General features: G+C 42.1%; 1 protein-coding gene across 6 annotated transcripts in view; it reads right to left on the minus strand.

Annotated features, from left to right (window-relative positions):
* Positions 1-335: 335 nt before the first annotated feature.
* The window catches only part of LOC117378356 (GON-4-like protein), a 30854-nt gene continuing 19189 nt past the window's right edge, over positions 336-12000 (minus strand). For 2 of the 6 annotated variants that reach the window (XM_055225164.1, XM_055225162.1), the window contains exons 14-22: positions 11617-11794; positions 11096-11182; positions 7774-7954; positions 7151-7301; positions 6060-6207; positions 5023-5133; positions 1708-2303; positions 1033-1135; positions 336-496 (exon numbers count right to left, since the gene is read on the minus strand). In XM_055225164.1, the coding sequence (XP_055081139.1) occupies positions 389-496; positions 1033-1135; positions 1708-2303; positions 5023-5133; positions 6060-6207; positions 7151-7301; positions 7774-7954; positions 11096-11182; positions 11617-11794 (1663 nt within the window). In that variant the 3' untranslated portion in view covers positions 336-388. The other 4 variants (XM_055225163.1, XR_008648878.1, XR_008648879.1 and 1 more) reach the window with 4 other exon arrangements.

The raw sequence follows: 12000 nt of genomic DNA on the forward strand, positions 1-12000 counted from the left end.
CAAATATAGAATTTTCAAAACAATAAAAGGTAACACAGTGATCTAAATATACTATGTTTTAGCACTTAATACCCCTTTTTAATAAACTTTACAAATGACTCAAATTCAGATTTTACAAAACAAGAGACATGATTCTTTACAAACACGCAGAAAATCAACTGCTCGGTCCAGTTGGAACATAAACTTTAGATTTTAAAAAATTTGGACAAAACCAAACTGACTTTCAAAATAACAGCTAAGGCAGTTCATGAAGCTCTTGTTTTGGCAGGATTCAATAACTTAAAAAATTAAGTCAAAAATAAAACAAATACAAATCTTTTTTTTTTTATTAATTTCCCTGTTTTTAGATAAATTACACATAAATAAACGCCATGCAGTGATTGGCCGATCAGTCTGGGGCCTTCTGTCGTCTGATTGGTTCCTGGGTGGAACAGGACACTGCTCTGTGATTGGATGAGTGGAAGAGGGTCATGAGGTCACGGAATCGCAGTCTGACCTGAACAAAGGAAAACTTTATTTTATTTACAAACTTTAGTTTGACCTGAGCTCAGAGGTCAGGGCTCCAGACTAATGATTTAAGTTGGGTGCCACAATGCGCGTAAGATTTGGGTGCACCAGAACATGATCTGGCTTATTTGAGCCAATGTAAAATATTGTCCTTAAATTGCTTGAACAATAAATAACTTTGTTAGTTACTTTTACCTGGTTATACAATTCATGCTCTAATATATAGTGTAGAGTTAAAGAGTTATTTGATCAAATAACATAAAAAATGTATCTGGTCTTTAAGTTAAAACAGAATAAGTTAGAAGCCTATAAATTTAATTTAAAGCTATTAAATAAATACTGGCCTGACAAATTAGTCAGAGTGAAACACATGAGAGGGGATGTGATGAGGATCTGTCAAGCGCACCGGTGTACCCAAGGAACATTTTAATCACCCAAATTGGTCGCACTCTGAAGCCCTGCATAAGGTGACTATAAATAACATACTATATATTTATTTATACATTTATTTATGATAATAAGTACCTCCACCAGCGTCTTGTTGCCAAGCCGCAACGACACAGCTCTAAATGTTTTCTCATTGGCTCCTCCCTTCTGAACGGCCAATAGGAGCTCTCGGTCCGCCTCCCTGTGGACATGTTAGCGTTAGCCATCAGCCACTGCTGTTCTGTAAATGTGTCATAAATGTAAAGTTCTGTATAAAATAAATCTATTTTATTTCTGTACAATAAACACCTGCAAGAACATCTGAGTGTGTGAAAGTGTTTGGTCACACAGGGTCATAAGTGTCTCTGAGCTCAGCACAAAACAGCCAAGTTCACCAAGAAACAACCTCATTTATGACCCTGAGCCACACCTGACAGAGCCACACCTGACAGAGCCACACCTGACAGAGCCACACCTGACAGAGCCACACCTGACAGAGCCACACCTGACAGAGCCACACCTGACAGAGCCACACCAGTCAGAGCCACACCAGTCAGAGCCACACCAATCAGAGCCACACCAGCCACAGAACTGCATCTGTGTGTGGGGTCAGAGGTCTCTCCCAGCACGTCTAACTCCTAACATTTGACCCTGTGTTTAAAGGTCAAGCACAGCCCTGACCTTTGATCCCATGTCTAAAGGTTAAACACAGCTCTGACCTTTAATCCTGTCTCTAAAGGTCAAACACAGCTGACCTTTGACCCTGTGTCTGACCTGGTCCAAACCACAACACGTTTCCCGTTGGTCACACAGACGTTCTGCGCTCGCACCACTCCTTCCTCCTGTTGCTCATCTGTGACATCACTTTCTGGCCTCTGCCCTGGGGCATGCTGGGAGTCTACTTCCTGCCCTGTTGCATGCTGAGAGGCGTGGTCCGAGTCCTTCATCCTCATTGGCCATTTCCCCGTTTTCTCCAGCTCTTTGATTGGCCGCCCTCCTGCCTCCTCCCGCTCTGTGATTGGTTGGCTCTCCACCTCCTCCCGTGCTGTGACTGACCACCTTAACTCCTCCTCCCGCACTGTGACTGGCCGCCTCTCCATCTCTTCCGTGACTGACCAGGTCCCCTCCCCCAGCGACTCTGTAATTGGAGGGTTATCAGGGGGCGGGTGCAGTAGGACGAAGCCAATTCGTCGAAATTCAAGTTCGTTTTTGGGAAGTCGCAGTGGGAAACTGGTCCCTGCTGGAAATGGTCCTGACCAATCAGAGCGCAGCAGGGTCAGCTGACTGCAGCGGGGGCGGGGTGTGCTTGAGGGGGGTGGAGCCTTGGAGTTTAGGCGCCGAATGGCAGAGTGCAGCACCGGGAGACTCCTCTGAGAGACACAAGAACAGACAGGAGGTTAGAACTAATGTCACTGAAACACACAAACACCAGGGTGAGAGGTCAAGACAAAAAATATCAGAGGAAACACAAACAGGTTAGATACACAGGGACTCCTTAAAAGCTTGGCATTTTGTCTGGAGGCGGGACTTAACATTCTATTGCAACCATGGCAACCCACTTTTAAACAGTGTTTTCCTTTTCCCCTCTCTGCCCCCCTCTCACGGACAAAAACCACATCCAACTCTCAATAACACTGAACTGGTTGCATTGTTGCATTTTTGTCATTATTCTCAAGTCCCTGTCTGTATGTCCCTGTTTTTGTGCACCTTACTGACACCATCATGCTGCTACAAGACTGTCTCATGTTGCACTGAAGCCACACTGGGTCAATGTTACACTGGGGTTTAAGGGTATTTATATGGATTGTACTTTATGGGATGCTCCAAACATAATTTTGTTGTTCTTTTTGTGACAATGACTACAAATAAATTGAATACTTGAATACTTTTCACCTGAGTTGCCAGATCTAAAAAACTTTGACAAGACAAAGCCAATTTAAACCTAAAATTGTACCAAAACCACATTGTTTTTCATTTATTGTTGATGCATCAATGTCACCATTTATCCCCCAAACACAGTTACGACAAACACCCACTTTGTGTTAGTGGCTATGCTGCAAATGGTGATTCGTGTCAATATATTTTTTTCACAGTCAGGTTAAGGTTAGGATTAGGATCAATTTTACTAACTAGCTGGTTTACCAGAGGGTCTTGGAAATATTAGCTGTAATTTTTAGACAAAAGAAAATAACACACAAATTATATTGTGATTCATTAAATACAGTTAACTAATAAAGGTGTTAGGCTAACTGTACTTAACAGATCACAAAAAATACTGTCAATGTCGCTGAACCTTAATATTATCCTTATATTATCACATCTGCTGATTATGAAATGAACTCACACATTACACATCACATCACACAGCATCCAGCAGCTAGCTGCATGCTTAGATTGATGTGGAACATTAAGCCCGCCCCTGGACAAAATGCCAAGAACATGCTGATGACAATACAATAAGCACCAATGCCAGTGTAATGTCCATGATGTTTTTAGATCACTACATCAGCAGCGGTGGAGACAGCAAGGAGGAGACTACTGCAGGATGTTAAGCTAAAAAAGAGAACTAAACTGTCACCTGACTAAATTTACCAACTGCTGGAAATTTGTTTAAATATCACATATTTCCAGTTCAGAGGAAATCCACGGCTGTGCCATGGGCGAACTGGTCTCTCCTATTATGGCTAACATGGAACAATTTGAACAGGAGGCTTGGCCTCATTTCCAGGCACTCCACCCACACATTGGTATTGATATGTGGATGACAACTGGACTAAAATCAAAATTCAAGATCTGGAACCCTTTACTGCACATATTAATGCTTTGGATCCAGACATCAAGTTCACACGGGAAGAGGCTGAGGAGAAAAAACTGGCCTTCTTACATTGTGTAGTAACTACAGGAGAGGACCGGTGTCTCCAGGTAGAAGTCTTCAGGAAACCCACACACACTGACCAATACCTGCTGTTTGATTCACACCATCCACTGCAGCACAAACTCGGAGTTATCCGTACTCTACAACACAGAGCTCAAGTGGTGCCCACAAACACAGAGGGAAAAGTGAAAGAGGAACAACATGTGGAGAAAGCCCTCTCGGCTTGTGGATATCCAAAATAGGCCTTCAAGATCTAAGAGAGCTAAAAAACAGGACAACAGGGAATCTGAACCTAGAAGGAAAGGTGGAACTGTTCCTTACACAGGTGGTGTGTCTGAAAAACTGAGAGGATTTTCAGCAGGTATGAAATTCCAGTCTATTTGAAACCCAGAAACACTTGAACACAGAAACCGGTTCAACCAAAGGACAAAACCCCGAGATACAAACCAAGTAATGTGGTCTACTCCATTCAGTGTAGTGAAGAGTGCAGCAAGTGTTACACTGGAAAAACTGAACAGCCACTCCAGAAGAGAATGAGCCAACACCGTCACAAGAGAAGCCCCGGACCCCAGTCTGCTGTACATCTCCATCTCAAAGACACTAACCACTCCTTTGAAGATAGTGAGGTACAGAGCTGTACAGATTTTTGTTAGGAAAGGCAATCTTTCCTTGAACAGGAATAGGGCTTTAGACATCATCTATCCCCTATTTATAACTGTATCCTCAGACCCAAATCAAAACAAAGACAACAACAGTGCTAGCCAGTATGCTAATAGGTGTGAGCGCGCCCATTAGGGGCTTGAATAATTATGCTAAGTAGGACTCAGGCACAGTTTACACTGTTGAGTGTAGCTCAACAGACCTAGCCTACAAACAGAAACTGTAAACAACAGGTGTGTTTCAGTGTAGTTAGCTCCTCCTTTCAGACAGATATAAGGCAGCGTCCACCAGTAATCTGACCAGAACTGAAGAAGCGGCTTGGATGAGCAGTCAAATGGCTCCACTCCTTCAACTTTGTCCATTTGACAGATTTGAATTTTTCTTTTACTTCCGTTATAATTACACTATATAAGAGGAAATGAGACAGAGGAAGGACACATTTCAAATCAACAAATGTAAAAACATGCTGCACAAATTAATCGGTTAAACTCAGAAATATATTTGAACAAAAATTGTTCGCCAACAGAGATAGGAAAGGATGTAGAAAGACCTACAGCGATCCACAGAGGGAGACAGCGCTCGTCCCTCTCTATCGGGGGACGCAGTTCGGTCTGAGGGGAGCAGGCTTTGGGCATCGGCCACACGACTCTCTGGAACCTGAACGCCTGAAAGACACAGATAACAGCTGAATGATCTGAATGTCTATAAGACACACAACAGAACACAGGATGCCAATAGGTGTGTAAGCACCCATTAGGAGTTGTATGAATAAAGAAGTATGCCATAGTACACAAATAGCTGTTTCCAGTTTCAATGTAGTTACCTCCTCCCTTCAGATATATATAAGGCAGTGTCCACCAGCAATCTGATCTGAACTAAAAAAGCAGCTTGGATGAGCAGTGAAACGTTTTTACTCCACAACTTTTGTCCAGTTGAGAGATTTTACTTTTGGCTTTTACTATACCCCATCATATAAATATACCATAGACTGTACAAAGAAGTGTTCCTGAGGGAATGTGACAGCATTCGACTCCAAATGAGGCTCATCAAGGCTAGCAGTTATAGCGGCTAATCTGGAGCCCAGTTCCATGTTTGGAATTCTGACCGCGAGTATTATAGCAACCAAAGAGTCAATCATTCAGGAGCACAACCATCAAAGGTAACACCTCTTTCCATTCACACTGTGACCTTGAGGTCTGTTATGAAAGTTCCTATCATGATTTTAGAACAAAATAGTGAAATAAAAACCTCAGGATCATGTAGTGCGGGTTAAAGCCATCATTTTAAGGTCAGAATGATGAGCCTGATAGCAGCAGTTACACAGAGAGGCCACGATTTTTCAATAGAAAGTGAATTGGAGAAAGAGTTGATGGAGCCGAATCACATCCCTGCTCACTTCCTCTTTAGAACATGGTGATTAGGTATGTTCATTTAAAAAAACAGGATATGGACATAACAGAAAACATGTTACATACAGAAGAACAGCTGAAAGGTCTGCATTACACCCACCCCGCCTCACAGTGAGTCCACCTCTCGGTCTGCGTACAAGCTTCTGTTGTGAAGGGATACGTGGATAGAGTGGGAAAGTTACCTTGACGATGTTGTCACTGTTGCCGGGGCGACAACACTGCAGAATGCGGCGACGCACCTGACATAGATTCTTCCTCACGAGAAACTCTGAGACCAAACGCACTGGGTCCAAGGTTCCCTCCAGAGTCCTAAGACCCAACACCAGGAGACTGGAGATAATACAAATATAGACATGTAAGTACTACTGCAACAACTACTACTACTACTACTGCTACTACTACAATGACTCTTACTACTATTACTGCTGCTGCTACTACTACTCCAGGCCAGAGTCCAAGTTGCCTCCAGACTCTTAAGTACAACTTGAGTAAGAGAGACAGGTTCCGCTAAGACAGTGTTGTGAAAAATGGTACAAATGAGTGCTCAGATCTGAGGTCTGACAGTGCTGCCTTTAGTTTGAACACAGCCACATAAATAATAATAACCGTTTTATTTACAGCCCCTTTCATGACACTCAAGGACAATTTACAAAGGCTTAAAGTGCTTATGACAAACTCGACTACTCATTTTGATTAAAAAAACACTTAAAATCATTATATTTAAAATTTTACAAAAAAAATAAAATAAAAAAGTATAATTATTTTTCAGAGTTTGCCTATTTTTTAGGATTGAAATCTTACTTCCTGGTTGTCATCACAACCATGACATCACAATAGGGAATTCCATAACTATTGCGTAGTAACCACTTTCCATACTGGGCCAAAACTCCTAATATACACAGAAATTATTATTTAACAAATGAAAACAGAAGAACACCTTTACTTAGTTGCAATAATGTGAAATAAATGATCAGAACTACTTCCAATAATTTTCAATACATTTTTCAACTTTTCTTCACAAATTACTTCTTGATTTATGTAAAACTATCATTTATATTTACAACAGGTTTTATCCTACCAGATTAAGTCAAAATTAGAATCCTCAAAACATATGCACTTTAAAGACATCAAAAATACAACAGGTAACACATTAACATTACATTATGATAACAGAATGTTTCAGATGTATTATTATGGTTAATGAGATGAAGCTGCTGTTGTTCTGCTCAGACTACTGTTGATTTAAATTAAACTTAAATAAACAAAGAGTTACCAGTCCTCGGCCGCAGTGAAGGCGTTGCTCCTCCGGGGGCAGTAGCACGCAGGGTCCAGGCTGGCACAGGGCAGTAGCTCAGGGTAGAGGAAGACTGAGCGTGTGGCGAAGAACCAGGCAAGCTCGGCAGGCACCAGCGGGTACGATTTAACTGCAGTCAATCAGAGAGGGGATCAGTGATCGAACTTAAATTACAGCCAATCAGAGACTAGAGAGAGGAGGGGTCAGCCTATCAGAAACGGCACCAGTGGGTATGCCTTTACAACAGCCAATCAGAGACAAGAGTGAGAGAAGGCACCTTAACTGTGACCAATCAGAAAGAGGAGGAGTCAGCCAAACAGAGAGAGGAGAGAAAGGGCAGTGGTGTAGTCGTGGTGTAGTCGTGGTGTAGTCGTGGTGTAGTCGTGGTGTAGTCGTGGTGTAGACCTGGTTTAGACCTGGTTTAGACCTGGTTTAGACCTGGTTTAGACCTGGTTTAGACCTGGTTTAGACCTGGTTTAGACCTGGTTTAGACCTGGTTTAGACCTGGTTTAGACCTGGTTTAGACCTGGTTTAGACCTGGTTTAGACCTGGTTCATTTGGCTCAGAAGTTAGTCCTGGTTTAGTCCTGGTTTAGTCCTCACTGTGGCCTCTGCTGTCGGCTCGGGGGTTGGGGACGGTGTAGTTGATTGGTTGGACTCTGGTTTCCTCCAGCAGCTGTAGCGCCCCCTGGAGGTTACACACTCTGAACGCGCTGCTACGTCCATAAAAACCACGTGATGACATCACCAGCTCTGCCCCCTGACCCAGGAAGTCCAGTTCCACCTGGATCATAACCAGACCAGAGTTAGACTGTCCCACATAGTCTAGAGCAGGGGTCACCAACCCTGTGCCCGCGGGCGCCATGTCGCCCCCAAGCCCCACATGAGTCGCCCGCAGACCGGTTCTAAAAATAGCACAACTCACTAATGAGCTGCATCTAAAATTTAATTTTATTCTGTAGCTATTTTTTTTTATCACCCTTGCGTTTATATAGATTTAAAAATGACAATATCTTAAACATATGTTCATTATACGTGAAGTTTAGATAAGTTAATGTGAACTTTGACCTACTCACTTCCAAGGTCAGTATTGTGCGCGTGACAAAACCAGTGCTCCGCTCGCGAGCGCTGTGAGGATGCGCTGAAAGCGGTTTCTTACTCCAAAACATGGTAGAAAATAAAGAGATCACTTTCACAACGATTTAAGACTGTAAAAGAAACCTGCGTGTATCTCATCTGCGGAGCGACTGTGGTGACCGCAAAGCGACACAATGTGGAGGGACACTTCACTAAGATAGTCAAATGACGCCATATTCACTACGTCTCACAAAACTCCACACTAACTACCCACGGGGACGCGCACTCCCTACGGGGACGCGCACTATGGGCAGAACAAGCCCAGAGCTAAACGCAGCTTTAGGTAAACAAAAGGCTTTTTTCACGACACCAGTGAAAAAGTCACACAACGCAACCGAGATTTATTTAAAAATATGTAAGCTTATTTTTCTTTAACATTACATAATCGATAACTTTATGAAACATGGTGCAATGTATATTATTTATGTTTTGTTAAAAAGGTTTGTGAATGGATAGTGAAAATGGGACACTTTTCCTATGAGATGTAGTGATGTGTCATCTGGAAATTTAACAATTACTAAGATTAATAAAGTTAAAGTGCTGAATACTGATATGTTTCCCTCCTTGCTCATTGTTGATAATTATTTTGAGAAATCATTAATGTGATCAGTGTCTTGCAACATGATCAGTGTGTTCACATAGATGATTATCATTTATCATTATTAATAATGTATAACTAAAGGCAAACTGAGAAAATGTGTTATTTCAGAAGAGCGTCTCAAACTGGTAGCCCTTTGTATGACTCAGTGCCCATAAAGTAGCTCTCATTTTAAAAAAGGTTGGTGACCCCTGGTCTAGAGATACCCCTTTTCCACTGAGGGCCTGTAGCCACAGACTGTATACAGATGGACTGTAAGGGCTGATTACTATATATGAAGTTGACACCAGAAGTTTACATACACTATATTAAAAGATACACGTTTTTCCCAGTGTCTGACCCGAAATCAGACTAAACTTTTCCTGTTTTAGGTTAATTAGCATTACCAAAATTATTTCTATTTGCTAAATGTCAGAATAATGAGAGACGGAAAGTCAAAGTCAGAAGTTTACATACATTTCATTGGTATTTGGTACCATTGCCTTTAAACTGTCTGACTTTTGGATATTTGATGTATATGACATTTGGGATATCATTCCACAAGCTTCTCACAAAAGTTGGCAGGAATTTTGTCCCATTCCTCCTGACAGAACTGGTGTAACTGAGCCAAGTTTGTAGGCCGCCTTGCTCGCACATGCCTTTTCAGGTCTGATCAGGGCTTTGTGATGGCCACTCCAAAACATTGACTTTGTTATCCTTAAGCCTCTTTGTCAACAGTTTGGCAGTATGCTTCAGGTCATTGTCCATTTGGACCCATTTGTGCTCAAGCTTTAACTTCCTGGCTGATGACTTGAGATGTTGCTTCAGTATTTCCACATAATGTTCTTTCCTCATGATGCCATCTATTTTGTGAAGTGCACCAGTCCCTCCTGCAGCAAAACAACCCCACAACATGATGCTGCTACCCCAGTATTTCACAGTTAGGATGGTGTTGGCTTACAAGCTTCCCCTGGCCAATCAGTTCAATGTTACTTTTGTCAGACCACAGGACATGTCTCCAAAGATGAGTGAGTGTGTATTTGCAAACTGTAATCTAGCTTTTTTATATTTCTTTTGGAGTAATGGCTTCTTCCTGGCTTTTCAGTCCATTTCAGATACTGACAGACTCTTATCAGTTTCAGCAGCATCTTCACAAGGTCTTTTGCTTTTGTTCTTGGGTTGATCTGCACATTTTGGACCAAAGCACGTTGGGACATAGAACCCGTCTCCTTCCTGAGCGATGTGATGGCTGGACATTCCCATGGTCTGTATACTTGTTGTAGAATTGTTTGAACAGATGAATGTGGCACCTTCAGCCATCTGGAAATTGCATGAACCAGACTTCTCTTCCTGATATCTTGGCTGATTTCTTTTGACTTTCCCATAATGTTACACAAAGAGTGTGTTTCAGGTGTGCCTTCAAATACATCCACAGGTGTGTCTCTAATGAACATAAAATGTAAAACAAAACCAGAAGCTTCCAAAGACGTGACATCATCATCTGGGTTTTCCTAAACTGTGTAAATGCATAGTAATCTTACTGTATGTAAACTTCTGACTTTGAAGAAAGTAAAGAACATTTTTATTTAAAAAAAATCTTCTTCTCTCATTATTCTGGCATTTAGCAAATAGAAACCATTTTGGTAATCCTAATGGACACCTTAATTGTGTCCCTAAATCAAGATATGAATATTAATAACAAACCAATCAGATACCTTCTTACCCCGAGGTTGCTCCTGCTAGCGTTAGCAACAGGTCTGATTGACAGCTTTGCTAAGTGTCTTCTCCAAATTAGCCGTTATAACTGTTAGCTTTGATGACCTTCATATGGGGCCGAATGCTGTGAGTGACATCACACTCACTTAAAGCCAACGCACACCAAGGTGCTTTGACGTGTGGCAAAATTGCCACCTGCCTTATTTTCTGAATGTACAGACACTAGAGATCGACCCTGCTCATCAATTGGAGTTTGTTGAATTGGGACGTGGCGCAGTGTCTGAAAACACATGAGGCATTTTGCAGTTCTGCAGTGAGTATAAACAGTCTCTACTCTGTGACTCCCTGCTCTGTGAGGAGAGGCTGAACATCTGCAAGAGATGTGTCTGTGTTGATGCATGGGCTCAGCTGTGTGTTGGCCTTTAGTCCACTTTTTTATACAGTCTGTGATTTAGATCCACTTTAGACCAGGTTTAGAACTGGTCTGGTCCTCACCAGAAAGTGCCTGGTGGTGTGGGCCTGGGTCTGGAGGCTGGGCACTGGGGCACAGAGCAGATGGATTTGGGTCAGGAGCTGGACGTGCTGCAGACACACATGGTCAGATAAGCAATAAAGGTAACAATAGTAGTCGTAGCAGAAACAACAGCAGCAGTAATAGTAGCAGTAGTAGTAGTCGTCATGCCAGTTAAAGTAGTAGCAGTAGTAGTCGTCGTTGTAGCAGTAACAATAGCAGCAGTAATAGTAGCAGTAGTAGTAGTTGTCATGCCAGTTAAAGTAGCAGTAACAATAGCAGCAATAATAGTAGTAGTAGTACTAGTAGTCGTGCCAATTAAAGTAGTAGCAATAGTAGTTGTAGCAGTAGTAGTATTTGCTGTACTCGTTGTATTTGCTGTAGAAGTCTACTTTTGTGCGCTGCAGTAGTAGTAGTAGTAGTAGTAGTAGTAGTAGTAGTACCTATTGCATCTGTTGTTCAAGTCTGTTCTTGTGCACTGAAGTAGTAGTAGTATTTACTGTACCTGTTGTATTTGCTGTTGCAGTCTCTTCTTGTGCGCTGTGTTCAGGGACAGTGTCACTGGCTCCGTAACCTCCAGTGCTTTTGTCTGTGTCAGGTGTTTACGGAGAAAGTCCAACTGCTGCCGGACTGTCCTCAGCTCCAAGACAGGCTCTGGGTCCAAGACTGGGGCCTCTGAGGACCTGGTACCAGAGACTAGAGTTAGACCAGAGACCAGGGGTCTGATTTATTAAGAGTGAAAATGTAGAAAAATGTTACATAAGTTACTTTCCATGTCAAGTTGGTGATCTATAAAAAGATAACTTTACATCAAAATAAGCATTCTGTTCCAAAAACTCTGAAAGTCCTGAAGCCCAAAGTTTAGAGACAAGAGATATGAAATAACCAA

Source organism: Periophthalmus magnuspinnatus, chromosome 11 (genome assembly GCF_009829125.3).
Source record: "Periophthalmus magnuspinnatus isolate fPerMag1 chromosome 11, fPerMag1.2.pri, whole genome shotgun sequence".
NCBI lineage: Eukaryota > Metazoa > Chordata > Actinopteri > Gobiiformes > Gobiidae > Periophthalmus > Periophthalmus magnuspinnatus.